Raw genomic sequence first — 20,976 nt, 5'->3', positions numbered from 1 at the left:
TTCCAAACAGCAGTGCTTTTCTGAGTACCAGATTTGGAAGAGTTTCAGATGTTTAATTTTGAGAAGTTAAGGGATAGTTTCCCTGTGCAAACACTAGCACAAAACAGTTTGGGATGTAGCAGCAAAAAGCCCCTTGCTTAAGGTCACTAAAAGTGAAAATCCCACTTCTACCCACACCTCACAGTGGTTCTAACACTGACAATCCCAAATAAACCAATGGTCTGCCAGTGCTGCTCCCAGTCACTGTCCCCAGCAAGAGCTGCAGTGCTGGGCAGTGTCACCCAGTTCTGCTCCACAGGAGAAGGAGTTTCATCACAGGAAAGGCCAAACAAACACGGAGATTTCTTGGTATAACTTCTTGGTATGTTTGAGATAACATTTTAAACTGATCTGGCACTGACCAGCCCAGCTAAGTCTAGAAGGTCCTAACTACAAAACACCAGTGAGAAAACACCACTGAGAGCAGGGCAGCAGAACATCCCACACCCAAGTTCTCTGTCAAACTGGGACATTTCAGGCCACCAAAATGCATGTGTCTGGTGCTATTTGAGATGTCCTGGTGCTCCAGCTGCCCTCTGAGACAGAAGTGCCCTTCAGCAGGGCCCTTGTCATGCTGCCAAGTGTCTCAGACAGAGTCTGACACCTAAACCCTGTCAGAGGTGACACCTGCCACCAGAGTCACTTCCCTACCGTGCTTCTCATTGATATCACAGTTCCATGTGTGTTTACTTCATGGAAAAACTCCTTCCATGGAGAAACTCCTTCCATGGAGAAACTCCTTCTATGTTTTTAGCGATTTTGTCCTACAGAATGTCCAGGGGAACATCTGCCCTCCACAACCCTTCTTGCTGCTGGCCTGCAGTGGCTGGCAGGAGCAGCCTGAACACATCTGAGCAGAGCCAGACCAGCTGTGCTGGGCTTGCTCTGCCCAACTCAACCTTCCTCGTACAGCTGCCAGGCCAGGACAAACACAAAGCATGCCAAAGTGGCACCACAAGGGCACACAGAAAGCAGACAGGAGCCTCATGCCCGGCCTCTTTTTCCCTGCCTGTGTACCAATATCCTCCCTATGTTCCCCTGCTTGTGAGGACAGGCACTCCTTGTGTTCCAGCAGCCCAGGAAGGGAATGCAGAGCAAGCAGCTGGCACTGGGCACAGAGAGTCTCTTCCCCCCCCTCCAGGCATCTCCTCTTGGAGAAGGGGCTGCAAGGGGCAGCTCTCCTGGCTGACCAGGCCTGCAGCAGCCAGTGGGGATGAGGGCAGCTTTCTATAGCTATGAAGAGGTTTTGATCCTTCTCCTTCCCCTCCTGCCTCCTCTGCCATCCCTGCCTGGACACTGGCTCAGCCACTGAGTGCTGGCAGGCAGAGGGGGAAAAACCAGTTTGCCACAGGGCTGGGAACAGGTTTTATTGGCCCCACAATTAACTCCTGAGTTTCTGCTGTTTATAGGAGCAGTCAGGATCACATCTAGGATTCATTCCACAGAGCAGGAACAGAAAAAATCTGTACTTGTACTGTCCAGGGTGAACAAAAGAAAATCCCAGTCCCAAAATGTCACTGGCCTGCAATGGCAAGTTCCAAGCAATGACAGTCCCACCTCACCAGAGTTCCTGGTATCTCTATAAATCCTGATATCTTTACCTATATAATCACTAGAGCTAGTCATATCAATATAATGTATGTCCTTTTTTATGGCTGCAGCAACGCATTTGAAAAAAACTGAAATTGAAAAAAATCCCATGAAGACTTCCAACCTCTTTGAACTACAAATTGAAAAAAGCATCCAAAAATGATACAATAATCCTGAGAGTCTGTCACTGTGGAGTCTTTTGGGAGTTTTTTCTATTCCTGCAGGTGACCAGAGGTCACATTGTGTCTCATCCTCTGCCTCCAGTCCTTAATAGTGCCTGACCAGGCAAAGCTTGGGAGATCCAAACTTTATGTGAACCTCAGGTGAACACAGGGATGGGACACACAACGCAAATGTGAGGGCTCCTCAGCTCCACGAGGAGCCTAAGGAATTTTTTAGGTCAAACATGTCAGGTCACAGGTAAAGCTGCCCAGAGCAGCTGTGGCTGCCCCTGGATCCCTGGCAGTGCCCAAGGCCAGGCTGGGCAGGGCTGGGAGCAGCCTGGGACAGTGGGAGGTGTCCCTGCCATGGCAGGGGTGGCACTGGATGGACTTTAATGCCCCTTCCAACCCAAACCAGTCTGGGATCCTGTGATTCTATGAAGCTCTGTGTGAACTTTGAGCCATTCCCTCCTGTAAAGTCCAACCTTTCAAAACAAATAAAGTCTGGACAGTGTTAGTTTTTGCACTGAAAACCAAAACTTGCTCAAAGATCCTTCTTTTATTCCCTCCTTTTCCTGCCAGCAGCAGCCACCAGCCTGCACAGGTTGTTATTTCAGCTTCCTGCAGATGCACAGGTACAGATTCCCATCACTTTCAACTGATGCCAGAGACAGGGAGCTCTGATAGCACCGAGTCAGGCTGATAACAGGCAAGTTTCAGCACCACTCGGCTGATAATTACACAGTTGTGAAAAATACACCAGTTGGCAACAAGCAGGAAATAGAGAGTTTGCAATCCTTTGGAAAGCAAGACAACCCTCTGCCCCAGTGCAGCATGCAGCTCTGTGCTCCCAGGGCTCACCAGGCACTACACATGCACTTCCCAAGGATATCCTGAGCCTCCTTCTCCAGAGTGTGAGACTTGGGAGCTGCCTGAACTTTCTGGTTTATGCACCAAGGAAAACCCACCCTGCTCCCTTCTCCTTGTGCTGTTAAAATTAGTTGTATCCTGTAGCACAAGACAGAGAGGTCACAACAGTCACCTGTTGAAACTGGTCAGAGCATGCAGAGGGAATCTAACATCAATCCCAGTTTCCTCACACACCTTGCTAGCTTCTGAGGTACAGCCTCCTTTCCCCCTTCCTTGTCATTAATCAATGTAAATACTTGTAGTGCTCACTTACAAGTGCAGGAAAGTAAAAGAATGTATTTGATAATCTTATCTAAATCACAGGATCACAGAGCCATGGAATATCCTGAGCTGAAAGAGACCCACAAGGATCATCCAGAGCAACTCCTGGCCCTGCACAGACACCCCAACAATCCCACCCTGTGCATCTGTGAGAGCTTTGTCCAAATGCTCTAATTTGGCTCCAGCCAAAAGAAAGCATTTTCAAAGATGTAAAAGGAGTTAAACCACAAATGTTCTCCCTTGCTCTCCCCTGCATTTACAATTTGCTTTCAAAGAGCTGAGAAAGTGCAGAACTGTGATAGCAGGACTACAACATCCAGAGCTGGTTATGCTAAAACATCTTCAAATAACCTCCCAGCAAACAACCCAGTGAAATTCACACTCACCTGGATGTGGTCTGCCCAGTTCTCCTCAGTCATGGTTTTCTGAAAAGACAAAATCACTGCTGAGCCATGGAAGGAAAGGGAGGATGTTCCATACAGCAAACTAGAAATGAACACCTCTGGCATCACCTGTGACCAAGGAATGTAACCTGGACACACAGGACACCTCAGCTCCTCAGTGTCCCCAGCTGAGGCATGGCAGAACAGCTTGGATGAGGGAACTCTTACCCCACACACGTGAAACATAAAAATTCCTGTGCAGTTTGTGCCCAGCCCATCTCTCCAGCCAGCCATGGGGAGCCCTCCTGGAGGCTCCAGCCAAGGGAGACATCTCGGGGCTCATCTGCAAGGCTGAGCCTTCAGAATATACAAATACAATTTTTCTCAACAGTCAAATCATGAAAAATCCTCCGGAATCATGAGGTCTGGGAAAGAAAACTGATAGGTAATATTCCCATTCTAATGCAGTTCACAGCCAAACCTGGGGAGAAACTCAGGAAGGAACCTGCTCTCCACTCTGCCAAGAACTGCATGAGACCCACCATGACTCTCAGCACAGAGCTGGCAGAGGAAACAGGGAGTGTCAGTGTCACTTTTATGGAAATACACAAGAGCAAACAGGGAGCAAGAGCCTCAAAGAAAACAGCTTTGAGATATCCAAGCATGTAATTTAAATATTAGTGAGATAAAGGAGACATTTAACCAGAGCTCAGACACAGCTGAGAATGGTAAACAGAGAGCACCAAAGAACTCTCAGAAGAAGGGACTGTGTCCAGAAACAGCTGCCAAATGTACCTTAATGGAAATAACTGGCCAGCTTGGATACTTTAAAGCAAGCAAATTCTCCAAAACAAAGGAAGTGGAAGGCCAAAGAGAGCAGAACAGCAGATCACGAATCCGTTCCCTCTGCTAAACAAATACACCTGGAGAAATACTCTCTGCTCCCTCTGTGCATGACCAAGCTCCCTACAGTGACATCATCCAGCATTAAAGCTCTGAGATGCAGGAGGCTGAAGTGTTCCATCCTCCCCATCTCCTCTGGCAGTGGGTTTGGCAGGCAGCAAAGACACATCCGAGGCTTCCCTGATGGACTGGGAGGGCTTTGGAGCAGAACTTGTAAAATAAACTTGATCATAAACTATTAATACACTTTTATTATCTCAAGTAAGTTATTAAAAATGTAAATGTAACCAAAATCCTCATTTGCCACACACAACACAGCACATACCTCAACAAATCTCTTGTAAAAGAGGTAATTCAGGGTTCTCAAGTGCCGCTGATTTATGACATTAGGGCAGAGAGCTGAAAGAAGGAAAAAGACATTTAAGTACACAGCATTTCCTGGAAGTTTTACTGTCTAGACATTACACTTTTCCTTCCCCAGTGTCAGACTGGGTTTGTGGAAGGCAGGATGCCCTCACACTTGGAACAATGAGGGACAGGCTCACACACTGTCAGCTTATCTCAACTATAAACTGTTATTTACACTTTCATCCGTGATTAGCAATGCTAATTCTTGGGTCTGATATCTCTGCTTCCACCACCCCTGAGCGATAAGATCCACTCTCTGGTTCAATATGCTCCACAGTCAATGACTTCACACCTTTAATTAGGCAGCATCCTCACATGGGCACCGCCTCAGTCTCTAGAGGCTGCATTCTTTCGGGTTTAATTGGACCTGTGCTGCTAATTCATTCAAGCAGTTGTGAACAGCTCACTCAGGATGTAAACTTGTGGCTGAAGTTTATCGATAAAACACAGATCCATGAAAGAGGCTCCACATCCACACAAAGAGGGTGGGAAATACTGCTTTGCTGAGCTAGCAAGCCACAGTTGTTGTTATTATTTTTATTGCTGTCACCTTCATTAGATATGGCTCATTACAACTGCAAAACCCAAGATCTTCACATAGCACCTTGTTTTGAAACCCAGTGCAAGGAGAGATAAAGGCTGGAGATAAAAGCAGTGGCATTAGCACAGGTATCTGTCAGTTCCTGCTGGATGCTGGGCTGCCTGCACAGGGAAAGGCTTCACCAAAGCCTTCCTTGGCCTTCAGATGGGGCCAAAACCAAAACCATCTCACTGGGAGCAGGGCCACAGTCACAAACAGCCACAGAGAACAGGACCTGAAATTCTCTGTAGCTTCCCTGGAATTGGCAGCCACAGGGAGAAGCTGATTCCTCATCCCTTTGTGTGCCCCACACAGGGCATGGCCGAGCACTAAACCCCAGGAGAACAAAGAGTGATCTCTGGACAGCAGAGCCTGGGATCACAGGGGTGTGGGTTTATGTCCCACTGGTTACAGCAGCTCTTCAGAGTGCCCTGAAACATCACCTCAGAATGAGAACGTTTCCATCTCAGACAGAAAGGCTTAAAGCTGTTATTTGTAAGTTAATCTTCCACAGTGTGGCAACAAATCCTTTCCCTCAAAGCATCCGAGGAAATCACTGCCATTATCACGTAGGATATTGCACCAGTAAATATGGTGATCTTTCCTCTGGATATTGTCCCAATGTCTGGAGGAAAAATCATCAGCTCATGGAAAGGATCGCTCTCTAAAGAATGTAAGATCAAAGTGAAAATTAGTAACACCACCACCTAAATTAAAAGTTTTCAAAGCTCTTCAGAAAGAACCATGACATGACCCCTGCAGGCCACCCAAAAGATCTTCTAAAGGAAATATCCAAAGCACAGGCTCTGGCAGAACTGGGGGAGTTGAATGTTTGTGGAAAAGACAGAGGAACGTGGATGGACTGGAAACATGTTTAAAGGCACTGGTGATATATTTTATTCTGATGGAGCAAAGTAACTGAGTTTGAATCTGGGTTTCTGTATTTTATAACAAAAAAATAAAGAAGGATGAATCAAAAACACACAGAGGTTGGACAGAGAACAGACCGAGAGCAGCCCTGGGAGGGACCTGGGGGTGCTGCGGCTCCGAGCTGGACCTGCCCCAGCCCTGAACCCCCTGCCCTGGGCAGATCCCCAGCGTGGGCAGCAGGGAAGGAGGGATTCTGCCCCTGTGCTCTGAGGAGATCCCAACTGCAGAGCTGCCCCAGCCCTGGGGCCCAGCTCCTGCTGGAGTGGATCCAGAGGAGGCCACGGAGCTGCTCCAAGGCTGGAGCCAGGCTGGGAGAGCTGGGGGTGCTCACCTGGAGAGGAGAAGCTCCAGGGAGAGCTCAGAGCCCCTGCCAGGGCCTGAAGGAGCTCCAGGAGAGCTGGAGAGGGACTGGGGACAGGGATGGAGGGACAGGACACAGGGAATGACTCCCACTGCCAGAGGGCAGGGATGGATGGGATATTGGGAATTGGGAATTGTTCCCTGGCAGGGTGGGCAGGCCCTGGCACAGGGTGCCCAGAGCAGCTGGGGCTGCCCCTGGATCCCTGGCAGTGCCCAAGGCCAGGCTGGGCAGGGCTGGGAGCAGCCTGGGACAGTGGGAGGTGTCCCTGCCATGGCAGGGGTGGCACTGGATGGGATTTAAGGTCCCTTCCAAGCAAACCAGTTGGGGATTCTATGAAAAACATGAGGGTGAAGGGTAACTTGTTAAGAGAGACATCAGAATGGAGAGCTGTGCTGGTATTTAACACCTGAGTTAGAACACTCTGGAGGAAAATCACCATGGAAGTCAGGAGCAAAACAAGGGAATAACCTCCTGCCCTCCCTCCAAAGGCATTCCTGTTAAGTTGTACAAGTCATTCCCTTGTTTCTAACAGGGCATCTTCTGCCTGGTGAGGGCTCCCAGGCCTCAGCTGGGGCTCTCACTTGTGCCTGCCTGGACATGGGTTGTCAGCTCTTCGAGCCCTGAGGATGTGTGGCCAGCTGTGGCTCACCTGTGCAGATGTGTGGCCGTGCACAGCCAGCTGTGCCTCACCTGTGCAGCTGTGGCCAGCTGTGGCTCACCTGTGCAGCTGTGGCCGTGCACAGCCCTCTCCTGCCCTCTGCTGCCCCCAGCACGGCGCTCCCGGCAGCGCGGCCCGGGCGGGGCGGTCACACGGACGGAAATCCCACCTTAAACCACACGGACAAGTGGGTGCTCGAGCGACGGGATCATTCCTGCTGGTTCATGTCAGAAACCTCGGGATCCCCGCGGCAAACGCTCGCTCACAGTGCTCGGAACCGGAGGCGCTTGTCTGTCACTGTCCCGGCACAGCCCCCCAGCACCGGGGCTCTCGGGTTCCCCACTTGCCCCTCTGTCCCTCCCCTTGCATCTCCCTCATTGGCACGGAGGCACTAAACCCAACAGATGAGGCTGTTACACTTCTTGGAGCGGCATCCTTTCTACCTCAGACTTGGGAATTGTCAACGAAAAACATCACTGGGCTCTCTCTGTGTCCTGGCTGTGCCAAGCCACAGCAGAGAACAGACTCAACCATGCCAGCCCTGGACAGGGCTGTTCCCTCACCTCTGAGATCTGTTTTGACTGAAACTTGCATTTGTAAAGTCGATCTCACAGGGTCTCCAAAGACTATTAAGTAATTAGCTTGGAAAAGCTACAGGCTCGTTAAGCCCAAGCACACTGACCCAGGTGTGAGGAAAGACTCTATAAACCTCAGTTTCCTCAATCACACACCACTTCTGCCCAGCTTCTTCCTCCCCCAATAAAGGTAATTAAATGAAATCCACACACAGTTTATTGGGACACCTTTGGGACTCAGCCCACTTCCCATGCCCTGTTTGGGACTTAACAGGAATACTGAAATACAGCTCTGAAAAAGAACAGGAAGACTAATCTAAGAGGATAGCTTTATTTTTTTTTTCCCTGAGGTGTGAGATCTTTTTTTAATTGGGCCACCTCCTATCTGGCTCTGAAATTCAGGGCTGGCAGTTCCCAGGAGTGTTCTCAGTTGCTGATGGACACCTCAGCTGTGTTTGGCAGTCAGTGTGATTTACTGTGAGTGGGCAAGAGTGAGCTCAAGCAGTGAAATCTCCAAGTCGGTTTGGAACTGCAAGAACTGAGTCACACACAAGTTTGCTTTCTCATACCCAGAAACCCCATCCTGCTCCAGCCCTTCTCATCAAAGCCACTTCCCTCCCTGCTGCTGCTCTCAGGCTCTCACAGCGAGTGGGAGTCACGGGAGGAGGAGACCGAAAGCAGCCACAGCAGCAGACAAGCCCAGGTGAGGTGACAAGTGTGAGCTCTGCCTCACCACCAGCATCTGGGGGAGCTGCTCAGAACAAGAGAAATGAGGGTTTCTTTTATCTGTATGCTTTGCCCAGGCTGCTTACTTTTTGTGTAATTTTTCCTCCCAGTCAGACTTACTTTTACTAAAGAATGGAGAAAGAACACTCGGAAATTCAGTGAAAGGGAGGGGGAGATGGGGAGACAAAGAAAGGCACATTATTCCAGCTGCTAGCATTTCCCAATTCAGTTCCAGCATGCCCAGCACTAGGGCAGCAATTCCTCTGCAGGTATTCATTCCCTTCCAAAGCACTTCAAAGGAGACTGACATCCACAGTTTAGCAATGTGGGAATTCCTGCTCGTGCTATGATGTAAAAAATAAACACCTACTGTCCTCTCTGGGACTGTGGGAGTCACCCAGCACTGGCTGTAGCTGAAGTCCAAACCAGGTGCCCACATCCCCTCTCACACCAGCAGAGGTGGGCAGCCCACCTGAGCGAGGCCTTGTCCTGCACTGCAGACACTGCAGTTTGCATGGGAGAAAGGGCTGGAAGAACATTTATCTGGAAGGACATTTGTCTGGAAGGACATTTATCTGGAAGGAATGGGATCTGTATTTACCCCAAGGAATCTCCTCACCAGTGAATGGCTGTGGAGGACCAGAAAGATCTGGCCATTAGCAGCAGCTACAACATCTGGAAAGCATCACTAGGTCAAAGCACTGCATCCCATGGAGTGCACCTGAGCCCAACACATGCTCCTCTTCTAGATTTTTCTTTTCTTTAATTATTATTTCTCAGGATTTTGCATGTGAACAGTTGCATCACTTCACCTCTACCATTATATCATGCCCTTGGTGGAGCTTTCATAAGGAAAGAGGAACAACACTTTTCTCTTTGCAGATCATCAAAGACAACACAGCCAACTGAATGACAGTCAAGGAGGGAAAACTACTGAAAACTAATGAACTCCTGGGAAGCTTTTAATTTCTAAATAAATTATTCCCGTATGTCTCAGCTCTCACATGAATGTGCTGGGTTTAAATATATTCACTTCTCTTCCAGTGAGGGTTTGAAAGGTTTATCTTGGTAACTTTTGAACACCAGTCTGACGATTAATATGCAATAGTGTTGCTGACAGGTGTAACAAGCCCACAATTTGTGGTTAGAAAACCCTTTTCAGTCCAAGAAAAGAGAATTGCATACCTTGGGTTGATGATGGGAACCTCTGCAGGGTAAAAGCTAATGGTGCACCTAAAAGGGTCTGGTGCAAGGCCCCAAAGAGAAGAAAAAATCAACAGTGCCCACTAAGAACCAAAGCAAAGCAGATTTTGTTAGAGATCTGTTGATGAAGTGATGGAAAATGTGCCACTTCTCTTGTAAGGTTGCAAGAGCCTTAAAATTCCCCCCACCAACCCTAGTTTATGCAAAGAATACAAAGGGCTGTGAGGCTCTTGCTTCCCAAGGGTTATCTCCTCCCAGCTGACGCACCCACAGCCCAAGAAAACAGATCCCCAGTGAATAATGACTTGCCTCTTATGTGAGAGGAATGGAGTCATAACTCAGAGCTGACCATGGTGTGTTTATGCAGAGCCATGCTGAGGTCAGGATTTATTTCAGATCGTGGCAGAAGCAGTCTATTAGTCACCAGCACTTCATTCTTTGACAGCACAAAGTGATAATTCCCATAACTTGCCAGCTTTGTTTTTTCAATGTCATTAATTAAACCCTGAAATTCCCCAGGATAAATGACAGCAAAGATTCCTTGATGAACATGGAAGAAGACAAATTGACTTTGTTCTTTATTACTGAGATAAGTCCACAATATGTTGTAATATCCCATACCTGAGTCAACGTTGAATCTCTCCAGGAGCCTGAAGATGAGCTTACTGAGCACTCTGCGGTTCAATTTTTCGGGTTTGCACTTGGACAGGCCTTGATAGGGTCTGTAACAACACCAGAGAGACATATCTGTGGCATCATGCAAAGGATGTTTCCCAAACAGCAGACATTTACCAGCACAGGGATTGGGGTTTGCAGGATGCTGAGGAGGACAGGCCCTGCCTTTCCCAAGATAGAGTGAAAAGCCAACAGCACAACCACACAAATTTCAGTCAACCACTTGAAGCAAGTCCCGAGGCTCATTTTAAAGAAAGAGAAAGTGAGCAACTCCTTTTCATGTCTTTTTCAGAGCTGTCAGCAGCTATTGCAGCTACACTGTGACTCTGTGCTGCTGGCTCTGAGTGACAGGAGTTATTCGAATGAGAGGCAATTCAGAAGTGAAAACACACACCAGGAGTTGATGAGCAGAGGAAGGTTAACCACTTGCATCTCTTGTTTTTCTGCCACTTCATCACAGTGTTATCTTCCTGCCAAACCTGTACAACCGATACTGAAAGTCACCCTTGTCTGCAGCGAAGAGAAGAGGCTGATTGCTCCAACCTCCCCAGGAAGCTTTGATACTGCTCTGCTGCTGGGGTGTCCTGCACAGGTCTCATCTTGGCAGGAATGCAGCATCTGTCAATAGCAAGGATGCCTCTGTTCTACAGCCTGGGCCATTGGAGAAGGCTCTGACACAGCCACCAGAATTTTCCCTTTTTCAGCCAAAGAGTCAATATATTGCACTCCCTTACACTGGGACACAATCACAGACAGACAGCCAGGGGACAGACACACAGTGCTCTGGCAGCACCTTGGCCCCAGCTGTTCAGAAAGACAAGTGTTCCTACCTTATGATGTCCCTGATATTGAAGCTGGGCTCACACCATGTGTCCAGGGTCTGCAAGAGCTTCCTCTGGACCTCGGGATATTCTGCCACATATTCTTCCACCAAGTTGGCTTTATCCTGGAGCAGTAGTGGGGTACACATCTAGGAGAAGGAATTATGTTAAAGCGCCTGTCTTTGATCCCCATGGAGCAGGAGAGCGAGTCCCAACCCTGCCCAAGCCACCAGTGCTGCCTACAGGAGTGCTGTGACATTTGTAACACAAATATGAGCAAAACCTTCAGTGCAGCAGAGTACTGATCTCTGCCTCAGTGATGAGCACTGCCAGGATTTGTTCCAGAGGGGCTGCAGCCAGAAAAACCAGGTGAAATGTGTAATGGGGGCTAATAAAACACTCTGTGCCTAACCTTGATGGAAAGGTACATCAACCACACAACAGGGACTTCTTGGGAATGGAGTAAAGCCTCAGGTGAAAGGCAGCAGGACTTGGAGGGCCCTGATGGATCTCCTGCTAACAAAAGGTGGATCTGATGACAGAGAAGCCTGCAGATAAAATGACTCACCTTCTCTACATCTTGATATGGCTGTAATTTCAGCTTAATACTCAGCATGGCTGCCTAGAAAACATGAAAAAAGTTGTGTATTTAGAAGAACTCTACAGTGGATAAATGGGCATTATTCCAAAGTGAAATAAAAATGCTGTTATACACATTTTTAATGTATTAATTATTTCTGTAATGTTGTCAAGCACAAATCCTGCAAACATTTGGCCACATTGATTCCACAAAAGTACAAGAACACTCCTGGCAGAGCTGCATATCTGAGTATCAACAGCCTCTGGAGCAAAAATTAAAGATCAAGTTGTTGGGCAGAAAGCAAGTGAAGCACTTGGACAAAACCAGCTGGGATAGATATTTCCTATCAATGTCATGGTAAAAACACCTGACCCACCATAACTTACTGAGCCACCCTTATCAGTCTTGCTCTGCCTCTGAAGTTTTGTAAAACAATTGCATTTTGTGAAAGCAACTCAAGATGTTAAACACCCTGAAATCAAAAGGTTACAGTTTCTCTAATTCCTGAGTCATTCCACAGCCCTGAAAGCACCCAGGGTCACCACAGGCAGCAACATGGGAAGAAATGTATTTTTCCCTTTTGTGGGATCTCTGAGTCTTTGATAAGCCAAGACCTGCCACGTTCACAAACTGATCCAAATCAGGATCTTCTAGAACCTGCTGGGATGAATGGCAGGAACTCAGACTCAGAAGAGCTGGTTCAGCCACTGCCTGTCCCATCCCAGCTGGGGACCATAGGAATGGACGAAGCTCTAACTGTGCCCTGCTTGGGAGGCACAGATTAGGGTTTACAGGAGGTGAGTGTCTCATTTCTGTAGTGTGTGAGAACACCTGGACCCCAAATACAGAATAAGCACTTAATGGGTGGCTTTAATAAAGGTGCCCTGTGCCAGAAACTGGGGCAGTCAGGGCAAGGAGCCTTGGAGCACCTCTGTGTGTCAGAGCTGAAGAGGGAACCAGGAGTGAGGAGGGTGGACACGGAGTGTCCTTCCAACACCTCTGCCAAGTCAGGCTGATTTTCCCAAAGGGCTGAAAATACACCTGGGATCCTGGCAGAGCACCTGTGCAGAACTGACCAGCAATGGGATGGAATCCACTGAGCTCACAAACACCTGTTTATTCACATCAGGATAAAAACAGTGTGGAAGGGCTTGGAGGAAAAGCTCTTCTCTTCCATAGGTTTCCTTGCTCTTGGGGATTGATTTTGATTTGGGAGAAAGACCAGGAAAACGACGCATTTGTCAAAATGGATACACGTTAGAGCTGTGCTAATTGTTGGAATACAGAATAGTAAATTGGTTTGGGTTGGAAGGGGCCTTTAACAGGCAACCTAGTTGTAATCCCCCTGCAGTGAGCAGGGACATCTTCAGCTGGATCAGGTTGCTCAGAGCTGCTGTCCAGCCTGACTTGGAATGTTTCCAGAGATGGGGCAGCCACAGCTTCTCTCAGCAATCTGTGCCAGGGCTTCACCACCCTCCTGTAAAAAAAATCTCTTATATCTAATCTGAATCTCCTCTCTATTTGTTTAAAACCGTCACCTCTTTCCCTACCACTCCAGGCCCTGCTAAAATGTTTGTCCCCATTTTCCTAATAAACCCCATAACACATAAACAAAATGCAGTACCAAGTGTGTATTTCCCCAGGGAAAGAGAACCCCACCATTACATGTCACCTGCATGGAACTTTTCTGGAAAAAAGACAGAATAACCCAAGTGGGGGCAGGCACATGCCTTGAAATTAATTTCCTGTGATGACTCAAGTGCCACCTGAAGTCACCTCATCACTGGCACACATGTCCTGCAGGGCCACACAAGCCCCAGGCACCTCAGAGCCCATCCCTGCTCTCAGCGGCAGCAGTGGATTGTGTTCCTTTCTGGGGAATTGGTGCCTGTATTTCACCCACTGCATCACACACTGAGTGTGCAAGAGCAGAGAAGCAACACATGCCATGGAAATTCAGCTGCTCTACTCTACTGCCCCACTTAGAGGTGGGAAAACAGTTTTTTCTGTTTGCTTTGGTTTAGGTTTGGTTTTGGGGAAGTTTGTGTGGTTTGTGTTTTTTAACACTGCTTCATTGGAAGTCAAGGCTTCATCTCCAAAAGAGAAATCAAGAGAAGAATTTTAAGTGACAAAAAGAGGAATCATCATTAACACAGAGACTGAACAGAAACACACAGGAGCTTTGCTTAGCCCAGCTAAACCTCAACCAAACCTCTCCAACTCCAGACTTTGTAACTATTCCACAACTCACAGGCAAAGAGCTGCTTCTTTCCTCTCACATTATCAGTTTAACAACACAATGTTCAAGCTGAGTGATTATTCTCAAGTTGAAAGTTGCTATTTCTGGTGTGGATGTGGAAAAGGGGTTTGGGTCTCCAAAGCTTTGGTAGCTGGTTTTGCTTTCCTCCCAGCTCCTCAAGTTTGCTGAATCAAAAGAAATCATAAAAAAAAAAAAAAAAAGAGAGAGAGAGAAGAAAATATTTGCAACTCTCCAGGCCTTATTTCATCATTTGATCTCATTAGTACCTCCTATTGTAGCCTTAGTTTTAACTGCAACATCCAACAGCTCCCTAATGGCTTTTTAATGTTCAGATTAACCTAATTGCAGCACTGTTATCTATGTGGCAGAGGTTTATCTCCAGCTCTACTAACTGTACAGGTGACTTAATCAGATGAACATGTGTGGTGTCAGGTTGGGTTTTCCTCTCTCCCTGGTTGGATATTCCACCCTGTCCCCAAGGGTGCAGAACAACAGATGTTCATTTGTCCCTTCCCTGCCCAGGGCTGGCAGACACAGCTCCCCCACAGCAGGCCTGGAGGACACAGGAGCTCCAATCCCACAGAGATTCATGGAGCCTGCACGGCTGGAGACCTCTAAGATCACCAAACCCAACCATCAACCCAGCACCACCACAGTGTTCACTGCCAAACCACAGCCCCGGGTGCCACATCCCCACGTGGTTTTGAACATCCCCAGGGATGATGACTCCGTTCTGGGCAGCCTGGCCCATAAGCTGGTTTTTAACAGCAACTGAACATCCTCCAGCTGCAGCAGGCAATGGAGCAGGGAGAGCGATGGTGCTGCCGGCAGAGCCTCCCGGAGCAGGGAACACTCTGGGAAGAGGGAACACTCCGGGAACAGGGAACACTCCTGGAACAGGGAACACTCCCGGAGCAGGGAACACTCCGGGAGCAGGGAACACTCCGGGAACAGGGAACACTCCTGGAACAGGGAACACTCCGGGAACAGGGAACACTCCTGGAACAGGGAACACTCCCGGAGCAGGGAACACTCTGGGAACAGGGAACACTCCCGGAACAGGGAACACTCCGGGAGCAGGGAACACTCCTGGAGCAGGGAACACTCCGGGAACAGGGAACACTCCGGGAGCAGGGAACACTCCTGGAACAGGGAACACTCCAGGAGCAGGGAACACTCCCAGAGCAGGGAACACTCCTGGAATAGGGAACACTCTGGGAGCAGGGAACACTCCGGGAGCAGGGAACACTCTGGGAGCAGGGAACACTCCCAGAGCAGGGAACACTCTGGGAGCAAGGAACACTCCCGGAGCAGGGAACACTCCGGGAACAGGGAACACTCCCGGAACAGGGAACACTCCCAGAGCAGGGAACACTCCGGGAACAGGGAACACTCCTGGAACAGGGAACACTCCCGGAACAGGGAACACTCCGGGAACAGGGAACACTCCGGGAACAGGGAACACTCTGGGAGCAGGGAACACTCCCGGATCAGGGAACACTCCCATAACAGGGAGTACTCCCAGAGCAGGGAACACTCCGGGAACAGGGAACACTCCTGGAACAGGGAACACTCCGGAAGCAGGGAACACTCCTGGAATAGGGAACGCTCCCGCAGCAGGGCACCTGCCCCCTCCATGCCTGAAGCCACACGTGCAAGGAGAATCGTGAGCTGGGCCCTAGAAACAGGCACCAGGCTGGATCAGGGTGCAGGTCCAGGGGCTGGGCTGAGCAGGAGGCCAGCAGAGATAACATCAGCCTGTTTACAATGGGAATAGTAAGAGAAGAGATATGAGTAACTGTAATAAAGATGAAAGTGCTTGGCAGCTGTGTCTGTGGTCTCAGCTCCGAGCTATTTTAAGATTTTGTTTTGTTATTATCGTGTTTTGAATTGTTTCACTCCACAAACAAGTTTTGTGTAAAAGGACCCTATTTTTAACAGTCTGTTTACGGCCGATAAGATCTCCAGCAAAGCAACACCTCATTCGCAGGCTCATTTGACTCGGAAAACAAACACTTTAATGAGGCCGAGTGGGCTGTAAGTGAACAGTGAGAAACCCCCTCCCCACGCAGAGCCAGCATTGCCCCTGTGCAGTGCTGGGCTGCAGGGCGAGCCAGGCAAGCTGGAATCTGGCAGTGCCAGCATCCATCCTCGGGCTGGATCAGCAGGGCTGCCCAGATCCTGGCAGCAGGAACCCCCAGCTTCACCAGCTGGTCAGAAAGGGCCAAAACGCGAGGCAGGAACATGGGCAAGCTCTAGGGAATGCTGAGATATTGACAGGTATCAGGGTCTACACACTCCCTCAAACCCCAAAGAGAATATTACTGTCATGGCTGGTGGTACGAGGAGCCTTTGCACAAAAATATGTTTCATCCACAGAGAGTTTCTAGCATAATCTAATAACAGCAATAATTATCATTATTGCAGCACATACAAGTGTTCAACCTGTACTAAACTCCCACAGATGACAACAAACGTGGGGGAGGCTGGTCCCTCTCTTGCCTTGAACCCCCAAGCGTGCCTGGGAGCAGGATGTGATGAATGCACTGCATGCACTGCTTAGGGCAGGAGAAAAGCTGATGGCCAATGCCTGATCCAACTCTGCCCAAGCCCCTGAGTCTCCTCATCCTTGGGGAGCTTTGGCCCATTGTTTGACTTAATGATGGTGAATGCAAAAATCCCATCTGGACATTTTCTAATAGTTTTGTATGCCAAGGATAAATCCCTAAAATACAGCAGAGAGCTGGTTGAGTCTAGGGCACAATTGAAAGCTGGGCAACATGACACTGAATTCCACCTAACCCAGGTGTAGGTGCAGTGACCAAAGGATGGGGGAAGTTTCCTAAACCTCACACGTTCAGGCCCAGGCACGAGCAGCAGAACACTCCTGCAGTCACGCAAATGCAACCCACGGGTATGGGAAAGTGGGGAGTGCTCTGGAGCACAGACACCCTGCACCAATACCTGCTCCTCCTGGCTTGTTTTGAATGCAGTTGGCTCTGTCTCATCGAAAAATGACTATTCTTTCCACATACAGTACGAGGTGCAGGAAGCCACACAAGATCTTATCTGCAAGGGCATGTGCACTTGGGTGGTGTCTGCACTGACAATTTCTGCAGTTTTCCCACGGTGGGGTTTGCAGCAGAGGAATTGCCTCGTGCAGGAGAAGTGCCTGGAGTGCTGAGGCAGGACAGACACCAGTGGGTGCTGATGACTCCTGCTCTTGGCTCTGCTGCACGTGAGCTGGGACAGCACAAACACAGAGATGGCTGTGCCTGACTGAGTGCACTATTTCTGAACACACGGTGAGGGAATTTCTGAAAACCCAAAGAATAAACAAAACAACAGAAGGAGACTTTGCAGAGGAGGAACCAACGTCAACTCCAAGAAAATCACAGTGATCAAAGCCTGGATAATGGCAGAAATAATTGAGTAAAAGGCACACCAGGTATTAATCATTGGACACATCTGTTTTGTGTTTGGGAATCACTCATTTTAAACTTGAGGCTAATCAGCTTTGCTGAGCTCTCAGAGTGCATCACTTCAAGGGGATGACATCAGGTTCGATGGTTGATTGCTTCCTGCTCAAAGGGCACTTCATACACAGCTGGCTGTGGGAAGGTCTGCAGAAACCAGGGAAACTCAGCATTCCTCAGGTCCACACTCAGGGAACCAGGGAAGAGTGAGACCATCAACATGGAGCAGTGACAGGTTATTCCCAGCCAAAGAATTTGAGGTAGAGGGAGAGAAGTACAAGTGCAGGTTGGAATCTGCACAGGTGAGGGGAAGAGGGAACTGAAGCCTGACCTCTCTGATTTGTGTCCCTCAGGTCCCTCAGCAGTTTTAGGTGGGGTTTAACTGCTTGGCTCATTCTCTGAGCATTGCCCACCTCAGCAGACTCTGCACAGCTGGATCTGCTGCACATCCCCAGGGCTGTCCCAGAGCCCAGACATTCTGGCAGTAGGAGCAGCAATCTGCCATTTCATTTATGACTCCCAGCATTGCCCAGGCCCAGCCCAGGGCAGAGGTGGCTCTGGAGGCTGGGAAGGGCAGCATGGCCCATGGCCCTGGGCTGGGGCACCAGTGGGCAGGCCACGTGCCACTGCAGCAGCAGCAGGGTATGCTCAGAGGAAAAAGGGGTGGATGCTGAAACATCATCATCTTTATGGGTGAAACAACTGCTGTAACATTTTCCTTCGGCTTCTGAGCCAATATGATTCTTAATTTAAAAGAAAAAAGAAAATACAAATGAACACACTTTAAAAAATAGTAAGAGCTGAACATGCCTTTGTGTAATTAAGGTGGTGAATGGAGATAAGAAGCAATATCAGAGACCTTTTCCCTGGCCTGAGAACAGCTCAGAAAGAGCCAGAGTGAGGAATCAAAAATCTGATTATCCTTTAATGTGCTCAATCAATGCTAACACTGATCTCTGCTGACAGATCTGCAGAGATACACTGTGTGTAGTCCAGCACCATGGATGAAGGAGGGCTACAAACACCAACACCCCTGGCTCTGTTCACAAAATCCCTGCACTGAAACTGAAGGTCATGATGGGCATTTTACACTTCTGAGTATTTGTGCTCCTTTAAGTTTAACTCTGGTCAATCACCCTTTCTATTATGTCTGTAGCAGTACTGCTGACCAAAACCTGCAATTCTCTGGCTACACAACTTCTTCTCTGGGTATTCCAACATAGTTTATGTCAAATTTTAACTGAACTCTACCAGATAACCCACGTTATCTTAATTGAAAGAGCCAACATGAACCACATTTAATATACAAGCCTTCATTATTTCTAGAAATTGATGGATAAAACATTAGATGAAAAAATATACTCTGCTTTTGAAAACAGAGAAATCTGAACAGACAGCAACTGAAAATTCTGTTAAATATAAAATACTTCTGGCTTCATCCAATATTCTTTTTTAAGAACCAAAGTGATGAAGGGGAGAGAAACTCTGCGAATCACTGACACAGAGGCTGGAGTGGGAGGTCTCTCAGGCCCAGGAATATTTCTGCTTGTCAGAGGCTAAAAAGATTATTTATTGTTTCCTTCCTAAACCCAGCTCCACTGCCACCTGTTCAGAATTTACTATAAAGCTGTTAAACAAGACGAGAACTTTGATGCTGACTGTGAAAACAAGTTTCACTGTATCTGACCCGAGCAGCACTCACTGCTGATCCAGAAGCAAAGGAATTTGATTTTCTTCTTTAAGCACAGCTATCTTTTTACCTTTATAAGCTGTTTAAAAAATGTAAATAAAATAACTCAGTGGACAATAGAGGGCATTCATCCCCCAGAAAGACAGCCGCCACCCTTAGACATGAAATATCGCAGCACATTAAGTCATGAGACCCCGCTAATCAAAGCTGACAGGGCCCTGAATGTGATTTCTGCTGAGACTTAGCGATATCATGGGGCACTGAAGCATGCACAGCCTGCCAGACTGCCCCTGTTCATGTGACAATGGCTTTTATTCCCCAAAGGGGCCTGCGAGTGACAAGAGTCCCCTTTGTCTGCGGGCTCCCGCATTCGCAGTGCAAGAGAGGTTCATTCAAGCAGCCCCAGACACTCTTTGAAAGGCTGAAGTGTAACATAAGATGACCATGAAACACTAGCTTGCCTTCTGCCTACCCCTCATTCTTCTCCAGCACAGCCTGGCCTATTCAGGGCCTCTCGCAGCCCCGCTCGCGCTGCATTACCCCCGGTCTGCTGAATCCCGGCATTGTCCTGCGGCACCCAGCGCCCTTCTACACTCCAATGGGGTGTCCTACCCAAATCCAGTGTCCTTCTGTGCCACAATGGGGTGTTTTCCCCCAAATCCAGTGTCCTTCTGTGCCACAATGGGGTGTCCTTCCACACCACAACACCCAGCACCCATCCGCGCCCAACGGGGTGTCCTTCCCCAAACCCAGCGCCCTTCCGTGCCCCAATGGGGTGTCCTTCCCCAAACTCAGGGTCCTTCCACACCCCAGTGGGGTGTCCTTCCCCAAACCCAGTGTCCTTCTGTGCCCCAGTGGGGTGTACTTCCCCAAACCCAGGGTCCTTCCACACCACAACACTCAGTGTCCTTCCACATCAGAATAGGGTGTCCTTCCCCAAACCAGGCACGCTTCCCACACCAGAACACCCAGTCTCCTTCCCACACCAAATCCACCCAGGGTCCTTCTTGCACCACTTCCACTGACACTCAAGTGCCCTTCCCACAGCAGAAACACCCACCACCCTTCCCACACACTCCAAATCCAGCAGCACCCAGCACCCTCCCCTCACCAAATACCCCAGTGCCCTTCTCACACCACATCCACTGCCACCCAGTGCCCTTCCCGCACAGCCCTGATCCAGGGCATTCCCATGGCACATCCCCCCACAGCCAGCACCCTTCCCACACGGTGTTCCCCTGGTCCCCAGACCCTTCCCCACACCATGCCCCGGCTCCTGCAGCCAGCAGGGCTCTGGCAGCTCTGGCACAGCCCAGGTGGAGGGTGGCATGGAGCCACAGCTGCCTTCAGAGGGGTTCTGGGAAGGGGACAAGGCTGCTGTGCCCCACTGGAACTCCCTGAGTGGGAGTGCTGAACCCCCCATGTCCCCACGCCATGGGGCCCACAAGGAGCAGAGCTGGGAGCCCTCAGTGCTCTCACTGCACTCTCAGAGCTCTCACTGCTGCTCCAGCAGCTGCACGGTCCCATCACAAAAGAAGATAAAGATAAAACGCCAGACAGCCCGGACACCTCAAACCCCAGCTGCACATCCCCGCTGCTCCCCAGCTCCCAGTGCCTGCTCCCTGCATCCCGGGAGCACAGTGCCATCCGCTGGCGCTGCTCCCCCGCAGGTGCCTCCTCAGCACAGCCCCTGCTGCTCAAGCACAGCCACAACCTGTCCCCTGTCCCCTCTCCTGTGCCAGCACTGCCCCAAGCCCCAGGCTCAG

General features: G+C 49.3%; 1 protein-coding gene across 4 annotated transcripts in view; it reads right to left on the bottom strand.

Annotated features, from left to right (window-relative positions):
* The window catches only part of EXD3 (exonuclease 3'-5' domain containing 3), a 253,697-nt gene that overhangs the window by 148,920 nt on the left and 83,801 nt on the right, over positions 1 to 20,976 (bottom strand). For all 4 annotated transcript variants that reach the window (XM_064727600.1, XM_064727599.1, XM_064727602.1 and 1 more), the window contains 5 exons: positions 11,773 to 11,826; positions 11,214 to 11,353; positions 10,330 to 10,430; positions 4,593 to 4,666; positions 3,368 to 3,406 (listed from right to left, as the gene is read on the bottom strand). In XM_064727600.1, the coding sequence (XP_064583670.1) occupies positions 3,368 to 3,406; positions 4,593 to 4,666; positions 10,330 to 10,430; positions 11,214 to 11,353; positions 11,773 to 11,826 (408 nt within the window). The remainder of the gene's footprint in view (positions 1 to 3,367; positions 3,407 to 4,592; positions 4,667 to 10,329; positions 10,431 to 11,213; positions 11,354 to 11,772; positions 11,827 to 20,976) is intronic.

This window comes from Zonotrichia leucophrys, chromosome 17, assembly GCF_028769735.1.
Source record: "Zonotrichia leucophrys gambelii isolate GWCS_2022_RI chromosome 17, RI_Zleu_2.0, whole genome shotgun sequence".
Classification (NCBI taxonomy): Eukaryota; Metazoa; Chordata; class Aves; order Passeriformes; family Passerellidae; genus Zonotrichia; species Zonotrichia leucophrys.
Note: the sequence above shows the minus strand (reverse complement) of the source record. Positions and strands in the feature narration are given on the sequence as shown.